We start from the raw sequence: 26179 nt of genomic DNA, 5'->3' as shown, positions 1-26179 counted from the left end.
CGAGTCATCTGGGATGAAGGCTCTGGGTGGGACTCCAGGGTGATGAGTTGCAGTCAGCTGGTGCTCTTGGGGCAGTTAGCTTTCACATGCCCCAGCTCATTACATTTAAAGCATCGCCCAGCTGACTGTGGGCTGGGGTGAGGTGGGTGGTTGGAGAGTGGGACAAGAGGGCATCTGGGGTCTCTCTGGCTGTGTGGAGGGCTCCTCCTTGCGAGGTGGGGCTTTGGGCTGACCTTGATGGTGGGGTGTCATCTCAGGTTGCCCTTCTGGTATCCCCACCAACTACTACTAGCTTTCTTCTTCTCCACCACCTCCACCCATTTGGTTCCGATCTCTCCCACCTCAATGATCGTTTTGGACTTCTATTTCCTCAGGAACACCCTCTAAGAACTGCTCCATTTGTATTAGGAGACACAGATCTTCCAGAGATTTAACATTTGCTCCTGATATCCAGGCATCCCAATTTTTTACAATGTGGTAGGCGTATCGGGAAAATGCCATGTCTGGTTTCCACTTTAGGACTCTGAACTGCCAATGGGCATACTCAGGTGTTAGCCCCATTTTAATTCTGGCCTTTTGTTTAAAAAGTTCGTATTCATTCATGTGTTCTTTAGGCATTTCAGCTGCCGCCTCTGCTAAGGGTCTACTGAGTTGTGGCCTCAGTTCCACCATAAACTGATCTGTAGGGGTGTTGTACCCAAGGCAGGCCCTTTCAAAATTTTCAAAGGCCTCTGTATCATAGCCTACCTTGTATGTGGAGAATTTCTTGGAATGAGGAGCGGTGCCTGGAGAAGGACTCTTAGGGTTACCTGGTGGATCCAGCTTAGCCCTTTCCAGTTCTAAGTGCTTCAGCTCGGTCTCAGCTTCTAAGCGCTTTGCCGATCTTTCTGCTTCCAACTCCAAGCGCTTTGTTTCAAAGTGCTTCGCCTCTCTCCTTTCCTCCCCTTCCGCCTCCCAGTGCTTCGCCTCCGCTTCCAAGCGCTTGTCCTCCGCTTCCAAACGCTTCATCTCTAGGACAAAATTCCTTTCTGCCTCTGTTAGAACTCGGCCTGAGCTAAGAACATCCCTCCATCCTGGCACCAGGATCTCGGATGGGGGAGTGCTGATTCTTCCCTCCTGGGAAGTCCCCATTTCCTCCATCTGCTCCCTTCATTTCCATCATGGAGCTGGATGTCTGGGCTTGCTCTGGGTCTGTCTTCTCCGTGGCGCGCCACTTTGGGAAGACTGTTTTTTCTAAGGTTTCGGTGCCTGATCTCAACCTCATGCACAGGGCTGCCCTACTCTAGCCTAGCTCTTACGTTGCCATGAAGCTAGAGGAAAAAAATAAATAAACTGCTTGTTGGAATCCCTGGCTTTGCAGGCCAAACCCTTTGCATGCCTGTTCCCCCTCAGACAGAAAAGAAAAGAAAAGAAAAGAAAAGAAAAGAAAAGAAAAGAAAAGAAAAGAAAAGAAACCTCCCTGGCTTTCAAGCAGCCAAAAGGAAAAATGTGTCCTTTTAAAATCCTGAGGTCTGTGCTTCTGGTTCAAAATGATCCCACTGCTCTGCCACCATATCAGGGCTGGCCCCCACTCTGGCACTTCAAGTGCAGAAGGTGAGGGCCCACAAGGATTTTAAACATTAATACTGGCCACTCCAGGCTGGTATTAAACTCTCAAGGTCACAGCTTCTATCTGACCTTGGATGCTGCCACCACCCAAGTGCAAAAAAATAAAAATAAAAAAAAAACCCACCCCTTTTGAGAGCCCAGGAAGGAACACTTGGGAATTCCTTCCTGTGGGATACCCTCAAGCCCTTCCCTTCCTGGGAAGAGCTGAGAAAAAAACAAAGGAAATCAGCTGTTGCCACCAGCTAATTAAACAACATATGCACAAACCTTTTAGGGACACAAAAATCCAATCCTGTTCTCTAAAAAGGTAAATTTTATTAAACCCAAAAAGAAAGGGAATACATTTGGAACTTAGGCTTTTTGCTAGATTTTAAAAGAAACAATTACAAAAATTAAGCATCAAGACAGCTCTCTTGAGGTTCAGCTTAAAGGTTACAAGCAAAACAAAAGCATCTGGGGTTAGCACAGAGGAGTCCACAAGCCTTACAAAATGAAAGAAATAACCCTAATCATGTCTTTCTAGACATTTCTGATTTACTTACATATCTCAGTTTCAGATCTGTAGGTTTGAGGTATGAATTGATGCTTTTTCATACCTGGTTTTAAAGCTGCTTACAGCATTGCTGCTCTGTGTCTCTGCTCTCCCTCTTCAAAGAACCACAACACAGAGACAAAGGGAAGTTTTTTTCCCCATTTTAAAAATTTCTAGCCCTCCCATTGGCTCTTTTGGTCAGGTGCCCACTCCTTTCCTTTTATCTGAGGGCTTGTTAACCCTTTACAGGTAAAGCAAGTAGAGAACAGCTACTAACAGGGGTTTTATAGCTGACTGGCTGGCTGGGAGTCCATAAAAGGGAGCTACCCCCATCCCCTTTCATTTATCACACACCCCAACCCCACTGACTCTCACTTCACCCCCAACCCCACTGAGTCTCAATGCACCGTCTCAGACTTATCCCTTAAACACACAGGATGCACTCACTTAATAGTTTGTGTGAGGCCTGTTGCCTCATTTAAACACAATAATAAGAATAAAAACTACATGGGCTAAAAACTGAACATGTATATGTAATATATGTATAGAAGAAACTGTGAATTGTTAGTATGAAGTGCATGAAAATTTACTTCGGCTCAGGGTTATGACTGACCCCTAGGCCCGCCGACTGGGTGGGTAAAAGGGGACAATTGCCCAGGGTCCCGGGCCCTTTTAAATCACCCAGCGGGCTGCAGGGCTCAGAGGTGACATCAGGAGAAGGGTCAGCCACCCGCCTTCCCCAGACTCCTGCTCGGAGCACTCAACCCAGCAACCAGCCCCGGCTGGGGGGAGGAAGGGGCAGGGGCAGAGCCAGAAGGGAAGAGGCAGGGCCAGAGCCTTTCCTCTTCCAACCATGCTGCCCAGGGTCAGTGGCCAAGCGAGCCGGAGCCCCCCGCCGCTGTCGCCGCTCCCTGCCTTGCCCAGCCTCAGCTTCTAAGGACAGGAACCGATCTAAGCATGCCAGGGAGGGCGGCGGGGCTCCGGATCGCTCAGCTACTCTCACCAGAAGCTGAGCCTGGAGGGGTGGCCTGCTGCTGCCGCCGCCAGGTACTCTCCCAGGCAGCTGCTGTGCTGCACCGGGCAGGATCCGGGGGTGGCTCCGGAGCCTGGCTGCCAGAAGAGCAGACGAACCGGCAGGGGGAGCCGGGCTGGCGCAGCAGGAGGACAGAGCCCCCCGCCCAGGTAACGTGGGATCAGGAAGAGGTGACGGGGAAAGCGCAGGGACCTGGGATGGGAGTGGGGTGGGGAGGGGTCACATGGGGTTGTCACATGTTCCCCCCCCTTAGCTGGTGCCCCCCTTTGTGTCCCTCCCACTAGTCGCCTCTGACAGGGCTCCTGGGCTCAGGTGGGGTGGTACCAGTGGTGGCAAAGGTAGCCGGGCAGGCATGTGGAGGCCCTGGTCGTGCTGGAAGAGCGTGCCCAGCAGCACAGCCGGCAGCTTGCTGGGCACCAGGCAGTGCAGGTGCAGCACTGTCCAAATGTCCGCGTGGGCTGGGGGCCCATTGACTGTTCTGCCCTGGGGCCCGGAATTGCTGTCCCCAGGCCTGCCGACCCCGTCCCCCCCTCCTCCCCGACACACACACACACACTTTTTTCAGCTCACTTTAAGGACAGACTAAATTCAACACAAAGGCCACTTCCATTTTCTTTATATCTAAAACCACTACAGTTTTCTGTAACATGGCCAGTAGTCTGGGACAGCTGTTTCCTGTTGACCTAATCACACTGGAATTTTCTTTGTCACCATTTAAACTTCTAATGTGAGACTGTAGTGAAGGTAACACCAGCACTCCGGTGTTTGTTTTACAATAACAAAAGACTGAACCTCTCAACACAAAAGGGGCTTTATTATTCCTGGCGGGTAATAGAATAATTTTCCGGCACTAGCACTTTTACTAAATAACGTCTTAACAAAACGTTATTGATCAGCAATGAATGTGATCTCTAGGGGTGCTCAGTACTTTTGACACATGCAAGAATGTCATTCCTGCATTTCCCCTTCTCCCCACATTTGCTGTGTCCATTCATGAGGACAGAAAGGGACACAGTGCTTTCAGTGTGTTCTTACTGTCAGCATAGTCACAGACAGAGGCCAAATGGATCCCAGCAAGAAGCAACCAACTACAGTTTCATAATTGGAGACAGTCCACATCCTGTTTTACTACAAGGATAAAGATGTGCTCCAGTATGTGTCACACACTGCCACCTAGTGATCATACATTATAATACAGTTTAAACTTTCCATCACACTTACTAACACAGCTTTTCTTTTGGAACTCTTTCTCTGGTTTTCACGCTGGGATACAGTAGGTGAGATTTTGTAAATATCCACCTGTAGTTTTGTCCAGCTAGTACAAATTTCTTAATTCTCATTTGATTTTGGTGTAGTTACACTAATTCTTATCACCTACCCAGCACTCTGATTGTAGCCTTCTGCCTATACCAGATTTTCATCCCTTCTATACTGCTTTTCCCTACTGCTTCTAGAGCTAATGGCGTGACCACTAGTTGTAGCAGGTTGTTATCCTCTATATGAACCAGCACTGGACGTAAATGAGATTGTGACCCTATGTTCACCTCTTTTACAGGACTAATATAAATTTCGTACAAAGTATGCCTTTTGAGGTATCACTTAAAAACCCATAATTTGTTGATCATTATTATCCTGATAATGTGTATGTGGCAACATTGTATGTAAAGATATAAAATACTACTGTATGATATTACTAAGACATGTTCCAAGTCCGGAGAGCAATCACAAACCAGTTCCTGAGAGACAAAAGGCTAGCCAACACCTCAGCCATGTGTCAACAACCTCAAATGGACCATCACCTGGTTAAATGGCCATTCTTTGGCAGGAAAGAGGGAATGGCAAAAAAATCTAGATCTTGAGAAAGAAACAGCATGGGGTTCTCATCCACACAGGCTTTCTGTCTCCTGAACCTCACCTGGAGCTAATTCTCAAAGGAAAGAAAGAACTATAAGAAGGGAGTGCAGATGTCCCAGGTCATCTCTCCCTTTCTCTCTACCCATGGCATCAACAACACTTGAAGAACAAAGGAAGCAGCACTGGACTGGGGGAGGGATCCTGACTGAAAAGAATTCAACCAGTTGGTACATGAGGTGAGAAAAACTTTGCTTTGAATTCACTCAGCTTGTTAAGTTAGGCATTAGTTGCATTTTACTTTAATTTTTTTATAACCAATTCTGATTTTTATGCCTTACGACTTGTAGTCACTTAAAATCTATCTTTTTGTAGTTAATCAACTTACTCAGGAAGACCAGGGCTTTAAAAAGACCATTCCTCAGCAACCAGAGGAGCTAGTGAACAGGAGCAGCTAACAGACGTGTTTGGCGAGGGAGTTCTCCAGGTGAAGGAGAAGCAATTATGTGACCCTTGGGCTAAGTTTGTTGTCTATAGTGTGTTTGTTTGTGTTTGTGGTGTGCTTCCTGCTTGACTGAAATATACCATGTGATCTGTTTGTTTGGGGGACTGTTTGCTGACCGTGTGTGTGCTGAGCCTAGCGGCCTGCTAAGCAAGGCTGAGAACTTCTTAATGAGGATTTAGTCCCTAAGCCCTTTAGTATCCATCAACCCTTAACTAGGGGGTGGGGCTACTCAGGAATACCAGGGCTTTAAAAAGCCCACTCCTAAGTGACCAGAGGAGCTATCGACCAGGAGCAGCTAACAGGGGAGTTTTGCGAGAGAATTGTGAGGGGAATGTGACTGGGGAGGGAGCTAGATACACTTCACATTCTTTAAACTTAAGGCCAAAAACACACCCTGATAAAAACAAAACTTCAAGAAAGGAACAAGCTTCAGGAGTAAAACGACAATGCAGGCAGAATTCAAGCAACAGAGTGGGGGCTATCCAGTTTATTGCACCCAATGCAGCATGTACAGGCATATGGCATATGTGTGCATTCGGTGCAAGGAGCTCCTGGCCCTCAGAGACCATGTACAGGCTTTGGAGACCAGAGTGCCTGAACTGGAGGAGTTAAGGGAGATGGAGAGGTACATAGATGAGACTTTCTGGGACACTGTAGAACAGTCCCACCCCTGGTCTGACAGCCTCTGTGCTGTTGAGGAGGATGAAAGTCTCAGGGAAGGAGAACATCCAACTGGAGCAGAGGAAAATGATCCCATAGTTGGGACCCTCCTTCTAGATGATGTTGTGGTATCCTCTCACACTGAGGATACCTCTGCAGGGGAGGGAATTCCAGTTATTAGGAAGAGGCCTCCAGGACCTCTCTCCTACATATCAGCACGGGCTCCTCCCAGCACTACACGTAAGTCTATCTAGATGTCTTGAGAGATCCGCAACCTTCACACCAGGCAAGCAAGTCACAACATCATCTGGAAGGAGGGTCCCAACTATGGGATCATTTCCTTCTGTTCCAGTTGGATGTTCTCCTTCCCTGAGACTTTCATCCTCCTCAACAGCACAGAGACTGTCAGACTGGGGGAGGGGACCATTCTATGGTGTCCCAGAAAGTCTCCTCTATGTAACTCTATGTCTCCCTCAGCTCCTCCAGTTCAGCCACTCTGGTCTCCAAAGCCCGTACACGGTCTCTGAGAGCCAGAAGCTCCTTGCACCAAATGTACACATATGCCACCTGCCCATAGGGCAGGTAATCATACATGCTGCATTGGGTGCAATAAATTGGATAGCCTCCACTCTGTTGCTGGACTTCTGCCTGCATTCTCTTTTTATTCCTGAAGCTCCTTCCTTTGTTGTTGTTTTGTATTTAACAGGTGGTGTTTGGCTTTAAGTTTAAAGAATGTTAAATGTATCTAGCGCTCCCCCCCGCCACACACACACACACACACACACACACACACACACACACACACGTTCCCCTCACAACTCTCTTGTAAAACTCCCCTGTTAGCTGCTCCTGGTTGCTAGCTCCTCTGGTCAATTAGGAGCGGGCTTTTTAATGTCCTGGTCTTCCTGAGTAGCCTCGCCCCCTGGTTAAGGGTTGATGGGTGCTAAAGGGCTTAGGGATCAAACCCTCGTTAAGAAGCTCTCAGCCATGCCTAGCAGGCCGCTAGGCTCAGCACATACCCAGTCAGCACACAGTCTCCCAAACATTATCTTTGAAAACTCCTGGTGATTTGGGGAGGTCCTCGATGACTGGAAAAAGGCTAATGCAGTGCCCATCTTTTAAAAAGGGAAGAAGGAGGATCCGGGGAACTACAGGCCAGTCAGCCTCTCCTCAGTCCCTGGAAAAATCATGGAGCATGTCCCCAAGGAATCAATTCTGAATCACTTAGAGGAAAGGAAAGTGATCAGAAACAGTCAGCATGGATTCACCAAGGGCAAGTCATGTCTGACTAACCTAATTGCCTTCTATGAGGAGATAACTGGCTCTGTGGATGAGGGGAAAGCAGTGGATGTGTTATTCCTTGACTTTAGCAAAGCTTTTGATACGGTTTCCCACAGTATTCTTGCCAGCACGTTAAAGAAATATGGGCTGGATGAACGGACTATAAGGTGTATAGAAACCTGGCTAGATCATCTGGCTCAACGGGTAGTGATCAATGGCTCCATGTCTAGTTGGCAGCCAATTTCAAGCGGAGTCGGTCCTGGGGCCGGTTTTGTTCAATATCTTCATTAATGATCTGGAGGATGGCATGGATTGCACCCTCAGCAAGTTTGCACATGGCGCTAAACTGGGAGGAGTGGTTGATATGCTGGAGGGTACAGGGACCTAGAGAACTTAGAGGATTGGGCCAAAAGAAATCTGATGAGGTTCAACAAGGACAAGTGCAGAGTCCTGCACTTAGGATGGAAGAATCCCATGCACTGCTACAGACTAGGGATTGAATGGCTAGGCAGCAGTTCTGCAGAAAAGGACCTAGGGGTTACAGTGGACGAGAAGCTAAATATGAGTCAACAGTGTGCCCTTGTTGCCAAGAAGGCTAATGGCATTTTGGGCGGTATAAGTAGGGGCATTGCCAGCAGATCGAGGGATGTGATCATTCCCCTCTATTCGACATTGGGTGAGGCCTCACCTGGAGTACTGTGTCCAGTTTTGGGCCCCACACTACAAGAAGGATGTGGAAAAATTGGAAAGATTCCAGTGGAGGGCAAGGAAAATTATTAGGGGGCTGGAGCACATGACTTATGAGGAGAGGCTGAGGGAACTGGGATTGTGTAGTCTGCAGAAGAGAAGAATGAGGGGGGATTTGATAGCTACTTTCAGCTACCTGAAGGTGGGTTCCAAAGAGGATGGATCTAGACTGTTCTCAGTGGTAGCAGAGTAATGGTCTCAAGTTACAGTGGGGGAGGTTTAGGTTGGATATTAGGAAAAACTTTTCCACTAGGAGGGTGGTGAAGCACTGGAACGGGTTACCCAGGGAGGTGGTGAAATCTGCTTCCTTAGAGATTTTTAAGGTCAGGTTTAACAAAGCCTTGGCTGGGATGATTTAGTTGGGGATTGGTCCTGCTTTGAGCAGGGGGTTGGACTAGATGACCTCCTGAGGTCCCTTTCAACCCTGATATTCTGTAATTCTAAGCCCAGCACAGAACGTTACGTGTCATTCTTTAGCTACAAACCAAGATGTGGATTGCAGATCTAGGGCTCGGGGTCTTGAAATAGACAACTGCTTAGGATATAAGACAGCTTGTTTGAATGTGTAGATGGTGCTAGTATCCCTGGAAGCATGAGGGAGATCATAAATACCTCAGTGCAGTTTATATACTCATATATTGACGTCACTCTGAGCATCGATTTGCACATTCACATAAGCTGCAAGTGTGTTTGCTTGGGGACAGAAAAGAATGTGTTTACTGCACTGACTGAGAGAATTTTTCCATCCTGCAAATGGGAAATTTACACTATAGCAACAATTCCCACAATTGTATTTGGGCATTTTGAGCTTGTATGTTAAAAGAGACATTGTCAGCTTTTAATTTATGTTTACAGCCTTGTTGTAGCCATGTTGCCCCAGGATATGAGAGAGACAAAGTAGATGAAGTCATATCTTTTACTGGACCAACTTCTGTTGATGGATGGTACAAGCTTTCGAGCTAATGAGTCAAGGGAAAGAAAAAAATCAGAGTGTCTAATCTAAATACAAGTTGGGACCATTATTATTAAGCATAAAGGTAATGCATGTCTTAGGAGGCCACTTGAAATGAAGTGGACAATAAAGGTTAGACTGTTATGTAAAAGGAGTTTGAAGTAGGCCATTAGGAGTTAGAAGGAGGTGCTGTTCCAAATTGTTGTAACAAGCCATTAAATTAATATCCCTATTAAATCCACGGTCTTTAGCTTCTAGCAGCATTATAAATTTTAATTCCCAGGCTCTTCATTCAAAGGTGTTGTGCACGTTTCCTTTGAGAATGAGTTTTGAAAGATCAGATATGGAGTGATCGCTTTGTGAAAAGTGTTCGCCTAGAGGTGATATGGTGGCTTTCTCTATTATACTCCTGGGAGTATTTTATGCAGAAAATTAAAAATTCTGCACACAGTATTTTAAAATTCTGCATATATTATTTGTCAAAATATCACAATATAATCATGCCAGTTTCAATTATTTTGGTAGTTTATTTCAAAATACCTGTCAGCGAGTATGTCTGTAATGATGCAGACAAATAAAAAAATTCAGGAATTTTTTTTTTTTGACAAATAGAATCCTTACTAAGCATATTAATACAGAACTTTAAGTAATTCATTTAAATTACAGAAACATATTTCCCGCACCCCTCAAAAGCAGTGAAAAGGCTTGGGGGAGTCAGGGCTAGTGGATGAGCTGAGAGAGAGGGAGGGAGCCTGGGAGTGAACCTGGATGGCTTTTAGGTGTGGGTGGGAGAATTATGGAATAGTTTATTGGGGGGGTGTTACGGAGTTGGGGAGCCTTCCCCTATGCAGACCCTGACTGACCCCAAGACTCTCCCATTCAGTAAGGCACATCTGCCCCATACCTGTGTGTCCCTGCACCCTCTCCCCTCATTATTTGTTAAAAGAGTTATTTGGGAAAAGATTTGATAGTTTCTTTAAGTTCCTGTGTGAATTATGGTGTGGGGTATTTTTTTAGTTCTTTATAGTAGATGGTGTCAGAGACTTCTCTGTTGATCTTGTTGACACAATTATCATGATTAGGGTCTACAATAGTGCCCCCTTGTCACTGATTTGATCATTATCTGGTGGTTGGATTTCAGGGACTATCCCGTGGGTGGTGCAGAGGATGTAATGCAGTGGTGGCCAAACTGTGGCTTATGAGTCACATGAGGCTCTTTTACTGTTAAAGTGCAGCTTGCAGAGCCCCCCACGTTTCTCCCCCCCCCCATTCTCCACCTACCAGACTGAGCGGGGGGAGCTCGGGACCTCTGCCTTGTAGCAGGGAGAGGGGGGTCTCGGGGCTTCAGCCAGAGCGGGGCTGAAACACTGGGCCCTGGTAGGCACCTCCTGTGGGGTTGAAGATTGTTGTATGCGGCTTGGAGGGTCAGTAAGTTTGGCCACCCCTGATGTAATGAATGTCTGAGGATTTCACAGTTGATTTTTTTTTCCTGAAGCAATTGATGTAATGATCCACTGTGTGCTTTTCTCCACTGTGGGGTGTCCAGTCAGATGACTTTTTTTCTTGTGTCTGCCGATGAGGATGTGGTAGTTCTTCTAGTTCTCTACATGAATAGTATTATTAGCAGAAAGCAGCAAACCAGGAGAAATGGGACAGTCAAACTCATGGACTAAGCAGATTCTAATGGACACATGTTTTGGGGAGATGCAGTGCTGAACTGTTAGTATTTGGGTAGATCCAGCACATTTCCTTGGAGGCCTGTCGTAAGTTAGCAGCAGTTACTTACTGCTGGAATCAAGAGAGATCTTCTGTTACATGCAACATGGAAAAACAAACTTAGTTTTCAAAATCAGATTCATTTTATTTTCATTAATGTATTGGCAAAGGCGGTATCAGTTGGGAGTCTGTAGAAAGAGCAGCAGAAGAGCCCATCCCAAGCATCTCATTCAAAATGGCTCCAATGGATCATTTTTGGTTTTGCCAGTCTCATAGCGGGTAAGACTGGGCTCCTCTTTATGATAAGGAAGGCTTTGGAACACCCTCAAGTGTACACATTCATCATTGCTGTTGCTGATGGAGACCTGAAAGACAAGGAGAATGGGACAGCCATGGACTAAGCAGATTCTAATGAAAGGATGTTTTGGGGAGATGCAGTGCTGAACCTATGAATAGCTACAACATAAAAATTAAATCACACATGGTCCCATTCAATACCCTAAACCTGGTCTGTAGAGACTGTCCCATTTCATATCACATGTGTGAGAAGAAACAGGTTTTTGTGTCCAAATTAGGGTGTTCCTGATGATCAGCAGAAATAGAAATGTTATCCCTGCACTCCCAAGGCCAAATTCAACCCTGCCATAAGAACGTGTCACTTCCTGGCTTCTCCAGGAGTTGCACCTGGGCTGAATTTAGGTCATATTCTTCATACCCCAAAATTATCCGTCCCACTCAACCCCTTCATCTTCTGCTTTTTCACATAACCTTGGGGATCTGAGTGAAGTAAATAAGAGTTTTCTTTACAAAAAATCTGATAGTTAAACCCAAACGTTTTCAATCATTTTTTCTAAGGCAAAGACTCATTGACTTCACTCAGATCCCATGCCTAGACTGGCAGCGAAAGAGTTAACCTTTTTTCCCTAGGAAGGCCAGAGCTGAATGCAAAGATACTGGGGCAGGAGGCAAAGAAAGCTGAATGCTGGGGTGAAGTAACCAATACCCTCAGAGGGGCTGGGTGAAGATTTTTCAGACAAATATTTTATTCACCAAAAAAATACAGTTTCAAATCTACCAAAACTATTTGTGAGTTTTTGTGAATTTTGACTGTCTGTCAAATCAAAAAATATTTTTTGGGAAATGCTGATAAACTGTTTCAGTGTTTCCAAATTGATTTGTTTTGATTTGGGGAGTGGGGGAGATAGATTTACAAAATGTCCCACCTTATAACTTTTAGTCCAAGTGGTTGGGGGTACTCAGGTGGGATCTGGAAGACCTGGGTTCAATATCATCCTCGTTTGATGTGCAGAAGGGAGTTGATTTGGGGTCTCCTGCTTCTCAGGAGAGTGCTCTAACCAGTGAGCTATGTGGTATTCAAGATGAGGGTCTCGCTTATTGAAGCTGTTTGTAGGGAGCCAGGGTGGCTTCCCTCCGAACCTGAGGGTAAAGAGCCGCTCTCTCAGCTTGAGTGGGCAGGGCCAGGCCAAGCTTACTCCATCCCCCGGAAGGGGAGGGGTGGAAGAGGAAGTACAAAGGGCGGGGCCCTTAGCTCAGTCAGGGCAGCACCAGGGAGGGAGGCAGATGCAGACTGCGGGCTGTTCCCTTCAGACCCTGCTGCCGTGCCAGGGGAGGCCCTGGACCAGGGGAAACCTGACCTGGAGGAAGGACTGGGGCTAACAGGACTGCCCGCCGCCGAGTACCCGGAGGGACTGGAGGAGCCTGAGCCGGAGGGGGAGCTGCAGCTGCCAGCAGCTGACTACCCGGACGAACTGGAGGGACCAGAGGGACTTGCACAAGCAATTGGGTAGGAAGTAGCCCAGGGACAGAACTGCACAGCGCGGTGAGTCTATTTGATCAGCGTGTTGTGAAAGGACCCCCACTGACCCAGTGGCGGGACCCCCGTCCCGCCACTATCAAGGGCCTGGGCTGGAACGCAGTGGCGGTAGGGTGGGCGTGCATTCCCCTACCCGGCCGACCCGCCTCAGGAACAGAATCCCGACAACGCTACAGACCCTTGCCGGCACTCCCCTGCCTCAGGAGCGCGCTACAGACTCTTGCCGGCGCCCTTCCCACCGCTAATTCCCCAGTGACAGAGGCGTGATCTAGGCCGGCCAGTGAGGCCGTAGCTCCCCACCGCCCCCTAGCGGCTCGGTGGGCCAACAGATACAGCTCATACTGTTCCACTGGGTAGAAATAATCAGTGGACCAGAAACAAAGAGTTTGACTCCATTGCATGCTGCTTAGGGCACTCAGCTGGGAGGTAAGAAGCACAAATTCAAATCCTATCCCCTGCAAGTTGTCTCCAGTTGTAAAAAAATCCTGTTTTTTACCGTCTCTCTTTTATGGAACCACCCAACATTTAAGCACCACTGGTATTCACAAAACCCTCACTCAGCTGCCATGTAACTCTGGAGGTGCCTATATTCCCTCAGCACCTAAATTTTTGCTGTAAAAATCCTCTAGTTGCCTAAGTTTCTGCCACCAGGGCATGTGCACTAGTGTCTCAAGCAGGTGCCTAGACACCTAACCCCCAGCGGGATTCTCATACTGGGCTTTGTCCTGCCTAGCTTACTTGCAGGGCCTGATCCAGTAGATTTGCTCAAAGCACAACTGATGCCACAAAATATGGAGGAGAACAGCCTCCCTCATGACCTTTAGCCCAGTGGTGTCACCTGGGCCATGTGAGACCCCATTCAATTCCCCCTTTTGCATGACAAGACAAAGGGAGTTGTTCGTGGGTCTTCTACCTGTCAAAGGGTATGTCTACACTACGAAATTAGTTCGAATTTATAGAAGCCAGTTTTATAGAAATCGGTTGTATACAGCCGATTGTGTGTGTCCCCACATAAAATGCTCTAAGTGCTCTAGTCGGTGGACCGCGTCCACAGTACGAGGCTAGTGTCGACTTCCGGAGCATTGCACTATGGGTAGCTATCCCACAGCTATCCCACAGTTCCCGCAGTCTCCGCCACCCATTGGAATTCTGGGTTGAGATCCCAATGCCCGGCTGATGCAAAACAGTGTCGCGGGAGGTTCTGGGTACATGTCGTCAGGCCCCTCCCCCTCCGTCACAGCAACGGCAGACAATAGATTCGCGCCTTTTTACCTGGGTTACCTGTGCAGACAACATACCATGGCAAGCATGGAGCCCGCTCAGCTCAGCTGAGCTCACCGTCACCATATGTCCTCTGGATGCCGGCAGACGTGGGACTGCATTGCTACACAGCAGCAGCTGCTAACTGCCTTTTCGCGGTAGATGGTGTAGCATGAGTAATAGCCGTGGGGCTGGCAGCCGTAGGGCTGCATTGCACCAGCCCCTTGCCCTTTGGTAGGAGATGGTATATTATGACTGGTGTCCGTCGTCGTCATACTGCAGTGGCTGTCAATCATGGGCACCTGGGCAGACATGCTACTGTCTCGATGATGATGGCTATCAGTAGTAGTATACTATTTTCTGCCAATTGCCCAGTATTGTCTGCTAAGCACCCAGGGCGATCTGGGTGCTGGCAGATGTGGGGCTGGCAGACGTGGGGCTGCATTGCTACACAGCAGCAGCCCCTTGCCTTTTGGTAGACGATGGTATATTACGACTGGTATCCGTCGTCATCGTACTGCAGAGGCTATCACTCATGCTGCACCGTCGGCTGCCAGCTTAAGATGTAAAAAATAGATTTGTTCTGTATTCATTTGCTTCCCCTTCCTCCGTGAAATCAACGGCCTGCTAAGCCCAGGGTTTTCAGTTTAATCTTTGGGGGGACCATTCTGTGTGACAGTTGTTTGTGTTTCTCCCTGATGCACAGCCACCTTTCTTGATTTTAATTCCCTGTTCCTGTACCTGTACGCCATGTCGTCACTCGGCCCTCCCTCCCTCCCGCTCTCCCTCCTTCTCCTGGTCCATCAGATACTACTTTCGCGCCTTTTTTCTGACCAGGCGCCATAGCTAGCACTGGGATCATGGAGCCCGCTCAGATCACCGCAGCAATTATGAGCACTATGAACACCACACGCATTGTCCTGGAGTATATGCAGAGCCAGGACATGCCAAGGCGAAACCCGGACCAGCCGAGGAGGCGATTGCAGCGCGACGAAGAGAGTGATGAGGAAATTGACATGGACATAGACCTCTCACAAGGCCCCAGCAATGTGGAAATCATGGTGTCACTGGGGCAGGTTCATGCCATGGAACGCCGATTCTGGGCCCGGGAAACAAGCACAGACTGGTGGGACCGCATCGTGCTGCAGGTGTGGGACAATTCCCAGTGGCTGCGAAAATTTCGCATGCGTAAGGCCACTTTCATGGAACTTTGTGACTTGCTTTCCCCTGCCCTGAAACGCCAGGATACCAAGATGAGAGCAGCCCTCACAGTTGAGAAGCGAGTGGCGATAGCCCTATGGAAGCTTGCAACGCCAGACAGCTACCGGTCAGTTGGGAATCAATTTGGAGTGGGCAAATCTACGGTGGGGGCTGCTGTGATCCAATTTGCCAGGGCAATGAAAGACCTGGTGATAGCAAGGGTAGTGACTCTGGGAAACGTGCAGGCAATAGTGGATGGTTTTGCTGAAATGGGATTCCCAAACTGTGGCGGGGCCATAGACGGAACCCATATCCCTATCTTGTCACCGGAGCACCAAGCCATCGACTACGTAAACCGCAAGGGGTACTTTTCAATGCTGCTGCAAGCCCTGGTGGATCACAAGGGACGTTTCACCAACATCAACGTGGGATGGCCGGGAAAGGTACATGATGCTCACGTCTTAAGGAACTCTGGTCTGTTTCGAAAGCTGGAGGAAGGGACTTTCTTCCCGGACCAGAAAGTAACCGTTGGGGATGTTGAAATGCCTATCGTGATCCTTGGGGACCCAGCCTACCCCTTAATGCCATGGCTCATGAAGCCGTACACAGGCAGCCTGGACAGGAGTCAGGACCTGTTCAACTACAGGCTGAGCAAGTGCCGAATGGTGGTGGAATGTGCATTTGGACGTTTAAAAGCGCGCTGGCGCAGCTTACTGACTCGCTCAGACCTCAGCGAAAAGAATATCCCCATTGTTATTGCTGCTTGCTGTGCGCTCCACAATATCTGTGAGAGTAAGGGGGAGACCTTTATGGCGGGGTGGGAGGTTGAGGCAACTCGCCTGGCCGCTGATTACGCGCAGCCAGACACCAGGGCGGTTAGAGGAGCACAGCAGGGCGCGGTGAGCATCAGAGAAGCTTTGAAAACGAGTTTTGTGACTGGCCAGGCTACTGTGTGAAACTTCTGTTTGTTTCTCCTTGATGAACCCTCCAACCCCCCCCCCGACCCGGTTCACTCTACTTCCCTGTAAACCAACCACCCCACCCCACCCTCCCCTCCCCAATTCGAGCACCGCTTGCAGAGGCAATAAAGTCATTGTTTTTTCACGTTCATGCATTCTTTATTAGTTCCTCACAGAAGTAGGGGGATAATTGCCAAGGTAGCCTGGGATGGGTGGGGGAGGAGGGATGGAAAAGGACACACTGCATTTTAAAACTTTAACTCTTATTGAAGGCCAGCCTTCTGATGCTTGGGCGATCATCTGGGGTGGAGTGACTGGGTGGACGGAGGCCCCCCCACCGTGTTCTTGGGCGTCTGGGTGAGGAGGCTATGGAACTTGGGGAGGAGGACTATTGGTTAAACAGGGGCTGTAGCGGCGGTCTCTGCTCCTGCTGCCTTTCCTGCAGCTCAACCATATGCTCGAGCATATCAGTTTGATGCTCCAGCAGACGGAGCATTGACTCTTGCCATCTGTCTGCAAGCTGACGCCACCTATCGTCTTCAGCCCGCCACTTGCTCTTTTCATCCCGCCATTCAGCCCGCCACCTCTCCTCTCGTTCATATTGGGCTTTTCTCATATCCGACATTGACTGCCTCCACGCATTCTGCTGTGCTCTATCAGCGTGGGAGGACATCTGCAGCTCCGTGAACATATCGTCCCGCGTCCTACGTTTTCTCTTTCTAATGTTCACTAGCCTCTGCGAAGGAGAAACATTTGCAGCTGGTGGAGGAGAAGGGAGAGGTGGTTAAAAAAGACACATTTTAGAGAACAATGGGTACACTCTTTCATTACAAGGTCGCATTTTTCCTCTGCCTGCCGGTTTGGTATGAGAGATCACTCACGCAGTGCCCCAGGCAACATATTTCGGCTTGCAGGCAGCCATGGTAGGCCACAGTGTTTTGGCTTTTTTAACCTTCTTAACATGCGGGAAAGGTTTCAAACAGCAGCGCATTTCCCATATCCAGGATGAATTGGGTTGTCCATTTAAAATGGGTTTTCAATGTAAAAGGAGGGGCTGCGGTTTCCCGGTTAACATGCGGCACAAACCCAAGTAAACCACCCCCCCCCCCCACACACACACGATTCTCTGGGATGATCACTTCACCCCTCCCCCCACCGCATGGTTAACAGCGGGGAACATTTCTGTTCAGAAGAGCAGGAACGGGCGCCTCTGAATGTCCCCTTAATAAAATCACCCCATTTCAACCAGGTGACCGTGAATGATATCACTCTCCTGAGGATAACAAAGAGAGATAAGGAATGGATATTGTCTGCATGCCAGCAAACACCGGGACCATACGCTGCCATGCTTTGTTATGCAATGATTCCAGACTACGTGCTACTGGCCTGGAGTACATGAAGGAGAGCTTTCTGGAGATGTCCCTGGAGGATTTCCGCTCCATCCCCATACACGTTAACAGACTTTTCCAGTAGATGTACTGGCCGCGATTGCCAGGGCAAATTAATCATTAAACACGCTTGCTTTTAAACCATGTGTAATGTTTACAAATATTTACAAAGGTACACTCACCAGAGGTCTCCTGTGTGCCCTGAGGGTCTTGGGTGAGTTCGGGGGTTACTGGTTCCAGGTCCAGGGTCACAAACATATCCTGGCTGTTGGGGAAACCAGTTTCTCCGCTTCCTTGCTGCTGTGAGCTACCTACAGTACCTCCATCCTCATCTTCCTCGTTCCCCGAACTGTCTTCCCTGTGTGTTTCTCCATTGACGGAGTCATAGCACACGGTTGGGGTAGTGGTGGCTGCACCCCCTAGAATGGCATGCAGCTCCACGTAGAAGCGGCAAGTTTGCGGCTCTGCCCCGGACCTTCCGTTTGCTTCTCTGGCTTTGTGGTAAGCTTGCCGTAGCTCCTTAATTTTCACGTGGCACTGCTGTGTGTCCCTGTTATGGCCTCGGTCCTTCATGGCCTTGGAGACCTTTTCTAATACTTTGCCATTTCTTTTACTGCTACGGAGTTCAGCTAGCATGGATTCATCTCCCCATATGGCGAGCAGACCCGTACCTCCCGTTCGGTCCATGCTGGAGCTCTTTTGCGATCCTGGGACTCCATCACGGTTACCTGTGCTGATGAGCTCTGCGTGGTCACCTGTGCTCTCCACGCTGAGCAAACAGGAAATGAAATTCAAACGTTCGCGGGTCTTTTCCTGTCTACTTGGTCAGTGCATCTGAGTTGAGAGTGCTGTCCAGAGCGGTCACAATGAAGCACTGTGGGATAGCTCCCGGAGGCCAATAACGTCGAATTCCGTCCACACTACCCCAATTCCGACCCGCAAAGGCCGGTTTTATCGCTAATCCCCTCGTCGAAGGTGGTGTAAAGAAACCTGTTTAAAGGACCCTTTAAGTCGAAAGAAAGGGCTTCGTCGTGTGGACGTGTCCAGGCTTAATTCGATTTAACGCTGCTAAAGTCGACCTAAACCCGTAGTGTAGACCAGGCCAAAGGAATGTTCTAACCACTGGACTATAGGATAATCTGAGGCAGAGGCGCTCTCTGAGTCTCCCATTGAAGCTGTTCCACTGTATAACTAATTAAATATGCACTGGCCCAAACAGAGAGTGAGTGACTCTGTAGTTCAGTAACTAGGGCACACGCCTGACATGTGTGAGACCAGCTTCAAATCCCTTCTCCCCACCAGGCAAAGGAGGGGAACTGAACCAGAGTCTTCTACCTCCCAAACAACTACCCTAACCACTGGCGTAAAGGTTGTAAGGAAGTCAGTCTGCTCCTCCTTTCCCCTCTGGCTGTTTTGTGGGAAGTCAGACTTGTGCCACCCCTTGTCTTGCAAGAAATAGCTCAGACACCTGATGCCAGGAGAAGGCTTTTTCATAGATTAATAAATTCTAAGGTGAGACGGGACAATTATGATTATCTGGTCTGACCTACTGTAAAACACAGGCCATAGAACTCCCCCAAAGTAATTCCTAGAGTAGATCTTTCAGCAAAACATCCCATCTTGATCTAAAAATGTCCAGTTCTGGAGAAATTCACCATGACCCTCGGTAAATTGTTCCAATGGTAAATTACTCTCACCATTAAAAATGTACTTCTCATTTCCAGTCTCAATTTGTCTAGATTCAACTCTCAGCCATTGGATCATGTTATGCCTTTCTTTGCTAGACTGAAGAGCCCATTATTAAATGTTTTTCCCCATGCAGGTACTTACAAGAAAGTAATGAAGATGACCCTTAACTTACTCTTTGCTAAGCTAAATAGAGTGAGCTCTGAGTCTCACTATGAGGCATGTTTTCTAACCCTTTCATCATTCTCCTGACTCTTCTCTCAACTCTCTCCAATTTATCAACATACTTCTTGAATTCTGGGCACCAGAACTTGGCACAGTGTTCCAACAGTGGTCACACCAGTGACAAATATAGAGACAAAATAGCCTCTCTACTCCTATATGAGATTTGCCTGTTTATGCATCCTAGGATCAACATCAGGCTGACAGGTCTATAATTACCCAGGTCATCCCATTTATCCATTTTAAAAATTGGCACTTAAGCTTTCTTCCAGTCTTCTGAAACTTTCCCAGTGCTCTAAGACTTATTGAAAATCAACATTAACAGTCCAGGGAACTCCTCAGCCAGCTCTTTTAAAACTCTTGGATGCACATTATCTGATACTGCTAATTTGAAAATGTCTAACTTAAGTAGCTTCTATTCAACATCCTCTAGAGATATTAGTGGAATAGAAAGAATGTTATCATCACCATAGATAGAGATTGTATCTGTTTTCCCCCAAATACAAAACACAAATATTTATTGAACACTTCTGCCTTTTCTAGGCTGTGATTCCCAAGTAGAGACTGGTCACTGTGTCACTCTGTACCTCAAAGTAGCACCCTGGAACACCCATATTTACCTCTGTTATAGAATTATGACATATTTCATAAAAAGCATGCTATGTAGGATATCATATGAAAGGTCACGATCTGCTGAAACCCATTGTTCTATTAAAATATGAATATCATTAGTGTGTATGAGGTTATAAGATTTTGCTGTATGGTTGTTACTGAAATATGTTGTGAGTTTGGAAGTCACCCAGGGACCACAACGAAGGAGGTTACCAACATCCGGGCGGGCGTAGAATGATCATTACCCACCATTGACCAGCAGGGGAATTTACAATTCAATGACAGTTGCACAAGCACCACACTTTGGGGACTGCTCAACTTTATGACTCAGTTGCACAAGACCACAACAGGGGGTTTGCTCAAGCCAGTGACTCAGCAAGGCCCACCAGGCATGCCTGGGCTAGTGTCTTCCAGGCACACAGACTGAGGAGATAAAATAGGGGACAGTGGCATCATGCTTTGGCCTTTCTCCTCCCCCACCTATGCTGGAAGCAACAAGAACACTGGGAAGACAAAGCCTTGAACTGTGGAGACTGGTCCCAGGCTTAAAGGGGAAGCCTGTGTATTAAGAACTTAACATCTAGTGGGGTGAGAAAACTGCTTGGGTCAAATACTGCCTAGTCTAATAAAAGATTTAGACTGTGTGATTACCTTTTATTTTCTTTGGTAACTATCTCTGACCTTTTATGCCTAACACTTATAATCACTTAAAATCTACCTTTCTGTAGTTAATAAATCTGTTTTATATTTTACCTAAAGCAGTGTGTTTTGGTTGAAGTGCTTGGGAAATCTCAGCTCAGTTTCCAAAGGCCAGTGTGTGTCCTCTCCACATTGAGGGAGGGGTAGACTGGATAATAAACTTACACTAATCAGGTTTCTGACCAGGACAAGACGGTATAGTTCTGGGTTGCAGGCTTGGGAGATTTGCTGGTGACTTTCTCTGTGTGATTCGTGAGTGGCTCAGGGAGCATTCATGCAATTTAGCTGGATGTGGGGCTCCATGTGCTGTTGTGCTGAGTGCCTGGAGAGGTTTGCTGCTTGTCAGTACCAAAGCATTGTTAGAGACAGCCCAGGCTAGAGAGTTAAGAGGGCACAGTGGTACCTCAGTTCCAGGTTGTACTCTGGGAATCCCATCACAATGCCTAACTCCAGACTGGAGTTAGATACCCAAGCTCCTTTGAGGGGAAGCACTCAGGACAGACACCGTTCTCCTCAGTATTTCCCATTGGCTAGCTTAAGCATCTCCTCATTCAGTGTGCATGCTTTTGTGGATTCCATTCTTAGGCTCCAAACTTTCTCCATCCATTATGTAGGGAGCCTGAACACCTAATTCAGGGAATTCCAGTGCGTGACTAAGCATCTAGAAGTTAGGTGCTGCAATGGCCACCTACCTTAGAAAACCTCTCTATTCATGTCCCTCAGAGAGCTGCTCTCACTGGCAATCCATTGGGAAAATGTCAGGTGCAGGAGACAGAATGTTCCTAACAGATGGCCCTAAATGACTGAACTCATTGCCACAGGAGATCAGAATGAGACCTGGGCCGGGAGTGTGCAGAGCACAATGAAAACCCAACTCCTTTGACAAGGCTTCTCACAATAATGGAGCTAAAAAGACCCACCATTTCTCTGAGAGAAGGAGCAGACTGGGCTCCAGATCATTTATGAATATGTTGTACAGTAATGGTCCCAGTACTGACCCCACAGGGATACCACTATTTATCTCTCTCCATTCTGAAAACTGATTTATTCCTTCCCTTTGTTTCCCATCTTTTATCCAGTTACTGATCCATGAGAGGACTTCCCTCTTATCCCATGAGGGCTTACTTTTCAAAAGTCAATTTAAATACATTTTTTTAAATATATATATTTTTAGAAATCTAGACCTGTTATGTGTTTTGGTGTAACTTGCATTATCCTTATGTTAAATTTGCATTATCCTAACAAAACATTGACTTTATTCATATCTCTTTTATATGTTGCAGGTTGTAGTGAGTCGGTGTGGCTCCCCTCCTGCCCAGAAGAGGGAGCCCACGTGCAGACCCCAGAGTGGGTGGGACCACCACCGCCTGTCCCCGCCCCCCGGAAGTCAAGGGGCGGGACAGGAAGTATAAAGGCCGGCCGCCAGAGCTCAGTCTGCCCCCAGCCACCACAGGGAGCAGACGTGCGGCCGGGAGCTCCCGGCCAGGAGACCGTCGAAGACCGAGGCCTGGACCCTAGCTGGCCTGAGCTACCCCGGGCACGCTACGAGGAGGAGCCGCCGGAGCCCGTTCATGCCCGCCACTGGGAGAATCCCTGGGAACCCCATCCCACCAACCTGGGGGGTGAGACTGCACCCGAACCCCTCTGCCCCTGTTGTTACCCAGAGGAGCTGCCCGAGGACCATTGGCCTGACTTCCCGGCAGAGCTACCGGACCTGCCACCGAGCCCTGGCCGAGAGGAGCCCATGCAGATGGACTGGCCCGAGCCCGGCGCGACGAACGAGGCAGGCTCTGAGGGAGATCACGGAAGTGGCCCGGGGGTAGCCGACCCCGGTCCGGCTGCAACTGAGTGTGAGCCAATGTCAGTGTGTTGCGGTCTGGATACCCCACTGACCAGCAGCGGCAGCAACCGCTGCTAGGGCCCCGGGCTGGAACGCAGTGGAGTGGGTGGGCCTGCGTTCCCCCCTGCCACCCTCCGCTCACGGGTGGCAGGCTTCCCCCTCAGCCAACGTTCGGCTACAGCAGCCGAGGCATATCCTGTGCTTCTGAACTATTTGCTCGCTCAGCCCTGCAAACAAGGGCCTGAGCTTAACTGCGTTTGCCCCGCCCTGATCCAGGGCCTGGGCTCTGAACTATTTGCTCGCAGCCCCTGCAAACAAGGGCCTGAGCTAAACTGTGTTTGCCCCGCCCTGATCCAGGGCCTGGGCTCTGAATTGTCTGTTCGCTCAGCCCCTGCAAACAAGGGCCTGAGCTAAACTGCGTTTGCCCCGCCCTGATCCAGGGCCTGGGCTCTGAACTGTCTGCTCGCTCAGTCCCTCCAGTCAAGGGCCTGAGCTAAACTGTGTTTGCCCCGCCCTGATCCAGGGCCTGGGCTCTGAACTGCCTGCTCACTCAGCCCCCTGCAAATCAGGGCCTGAGCTTAACTGTGTTTGCCCCACCCTGATCCAGGGCCTGGGCTCTGAACTGTTTGACCGCTCAGTCCCTCCAGTCAAGGGCCTGAGCTTTACTGTGTTTGCTCCGCTCCTGCAGTCAAGGGCCTGAGCTTTAACTGTGGTTGCTCCGGCCCTGCACCAAAGAGCCGGAGTTTTGGGACTAACTGACTGCTTGTTCCCACAGTAGTGAGTCGGTGTGGCTCCCCTCCTGCCCGGAAGGGTCGAGCCCCGGCTAGGACCTATTACACAGGTCAAAGTGAAAATGAAAAGACAAAAAACAATACAATAATTTTTCCACTCAAAGGCCTCAAAAACTAACCAAGTTGAAGAACACATCAAGAACCAAGAATATATCAACATGTCATCTGAAGGTTCAAGTGGCATCTGACCAGCCCAAAGCACAAATACAGCTACCTACTGAAGAAACAGTCACTATCTTTCTGTAAGAAACTCACCTGACTGGCTAGAAGCATGCGGTGCAACAGTGAAAGACTCAACAGTTGAAAAAGTGAAGAACTCTCTCACCACATTCAAAAAAATTGCATACATGGCTGCTGAATGCACCGATGCAAATGGGCATCAAGTATTAAGTCATTGTGTACGTTATCTTGATGTCGAGGTAGGCCAGTAGATGCATTTCTAGATGTTCAAGTTATAGAAGACACATCGGCTGCATCTGTGACAACCCACATCTTAGAAGAGTTAAATGCTTGTCAGTTGGACCCCAAACAGATGGCTGCATGTGCATTTGATGGAGCTGCAAACTTCTCTGAAAGACATGATGGAGTACAAGCTTAGCTCAGAGAAAAGTGTAACCCTAATCTCTCCTATACACACTGCAGAGGCCATCTACTCCAACTAGTGTTAGTACGAGCTGCAGAATCTTCAAAAGACATTAAAAAAGCTATAAATTTAATGTCTTCGTTATATTCTTTTTTCAGCAAGAGTCCAAAAAGACTGAATATCTTGGAAAATATAGAAGATACACTGGGACTGAAGTTCAAATTAGTCCAACCTGGGAAAACCCGCTGGCTTTCTCATGAGCGATCCTTGGCTGTTGTCTTAAAATTACTCCAGCCATTATTACTGGCTTTGGAAAGTATCTACCAAGATGGGATGGATCTAAGTAGTGAGGCTGGTGGATTACTTTTGCTTCTATGTTCAGAGAAGGCTATTGCCATTCTCTCTCTCGTAAGTCTACTGTTGAAACCACCTGGGTCATTAAACAATGCCATCCAGACATCTGCTACAACAGTAGTAGATCTTTGTCCAGCAATAGAAGCTACATTTGGATCAATCAGAGATCTATCCATTGAAAAAGTACTGGAAGAAGCAAAGATTTCAGTCCAGAAGTTGACTAATGAAGGCACTTATATTGAATCCTTAAGTGAAGAAGACAAGAAGTGTTTGTTAAGACAACTGAAAAAGTACACAGACTTGATTCTTTAAAATCTACAACAGTGACTTCTAGATTCTACTCAACCTCTACGTAGGTTTTACAGATGCCTGTCCTATAAAACACCAACAGTTGAGTGGAGTGAGGCACAACCAGCAATGGGGCTGCCATGTGATTAGGACAGAATAGAGAATTTGAACACAGAGTGGAATATCATACGACGAATGAATGAAGATTTGACTTCAACTTCTTTTTTATCATCACTAGTGGCTCAACCTGATCTTTGTGTTCTGTTTCCTGGGATGAAAGAAGTAGGAATTCATCTCTTGCTACTCCCAGTCACAATAGCTACAGCTGAGTGTTCTTTTTCATCATTGAATAGAATTTTGTGTTCTGAAAGAAGTTGCCTTCTGCCTGATCATGTGAATGAACTAATGAGCATATCAACTGAAAGAATAGAAGTACCAGACACATGAGAAGCCACCAAAGATTAACGCATTGCATTCAAGAAGTTCATTAACAGAGTTGTGCAAAATTATAACAAGAAACCAAGAAGGATGTAGACGTAGTGCTTCATAGAAGCCTTGAGTAGCCAACTTTAATTTGTGTGATGATTTTAAAACATGAGTTAAATCTAATAAAATGGTCATGGAACATTTTTTAGTTTTTACGATGGTGCCATACAGCCCACCTTCACCCTCACAGTCTCACCCCTCATCGGCCCTGACACACACACCCTGTAAATTCGAACATCCCCTCCCCAATTTCAATTCCTGGGGAAGCCAGTGACTGACTAGGGAATAATATGTCTCGGTGACGGACAATTCAAGCAGGAAGGAGTTGTTGCCCATTCTGTGCTAGCCGATTATGTATTGCATTACTCATTGTCTGCCTTGGCACTAACCCAGAAAAATCAATGGAAAAACCATCGAAGACAAACTAAGCATCGAAACCACTTGAATGTGAAAGGGAATGATAGGAGATTGAGTGGATCGCCCTATTTGGTGACGAAAGACTGATTTGGTATATTACAGGGTGGAGAAAGACGCTCTGTATACATTGACTAAACAGGCACCTTGATGAGCAAGCGTGCTTCATGAAAGGTTGGGTCCTGGCTCCTTGGGGCTAGCAAATGCAGCAAAAGACTGAACTGTGGGCTAAGAATCTACATTATTAGATAGGAAAGGTAACTTAAGTGTAGGCCCTAGTTTGCAGTTAATATGAAACCATTTGTTTCCATCACTCACACCTGTTTCCATTTAATCTGTTCTTTCTTAAATAAATTTTCTTTTACTTTTTTTTTAAATGGAGATATCCTATCTCCTAGACCTGGAAGGGACCTTGAAAGGTCATCAAGTCCAGCCCCCTGCCTTCACTAGCAAGACCAAGTACTGATTTTGCCCCAGATCCCTAAGTGGCCCCCTCAAGGATTGAACTCACAATCCTGTGTTTAGCAGGCCAATGCTCAAACCACTGAGCTATCTCTCCCCCCTTAAAGTGAACTTTAAGTGAACTGAAGTGCTGGATGTGCTACAGGAACAGTGATCTAAGGTAAACCTGCGGTCCACTGTTCCTTTGGGAATGGAGGAACTGGGATTTCTGTGGAG

At 47.8% G+C, this 26179-nt stretch overlaps 2 protein-coding genes and 1 long non-coding RNA gene across 4 annotated transcripts in view; 1 reads left to right on the top strand and 2 right to left on the bottom strand.

The window, feature by feature from the left end:
* Positions 1-2913: 2913 nt before the first annotated feature.
* On the top strand, positions 2914-25818 carry LOC135981822 (uncharacterized). 2 transcript variants are annotated; one of them, XR_010599007.1, is made up of 4 exons: positions 2914-3322; positions 5066-5263; positions 5400-5511; positions 22029-25818. It is a non-coding gene; the product is annotated as an uncharacterized LOC135981822 (long non-coding RNA). The 2 variants fall into 2 exon arrangements; XR_010599011.1 differs by lacking the exon at positions 5400-5511 and having other exon boundaries at positions 2915-3322.
* LOC135981817 (cystatin-A-like) overlaps positions 11006-26179 on the bottom strand; it is a 141967-nt gene continuing 126793 nt past the window's right edge. The window contains 1 exon segment of the mRNA XM_065586126.1: positions 11006-11250. Within this exon segment, the coding sequence (XP_065442198.1) occupies positions 11116-11250 (135 nt within the window). The 3' untranslated portion in view covers positions 11006-11115.
* On the bottom strand, positions 16249-18124 carry LOC135981812 (uncharacterized). Its single transcript, XM_065586077.1, has 2 exons — positions 17709-18124; positions 16249-16897 (listed from the first exon to the last, which is right to left on the bottom strand). Exons 1-2 carry the CDS (start codon positions 18097-18099, stop codon positions 16527-16529), a joined length of 762 nt encoding a protein of 253 aa, XP_065442149.1. The 5' UTR covers positions 18100-18124; the 3' UTR covers positions 16249-16526.

This window comes from Chrysemys picta, chromosome 1 (assembly GCF_011386835.1).
Source record: "Chrysemys picta bellii isolate R12L10 chromosome 1, ASM1138683v2, whole genome shotgun sequence".
NCBI classification, from domain to species: domain Eukaryota; kingdom Metazoa; phylum Chordata; order Testudines; family Emydidae; genus Chrysemys; species Chrysemys picta.
This window is presented reverse-complemented; position numbering and strand designations above follow the sequence as displayed.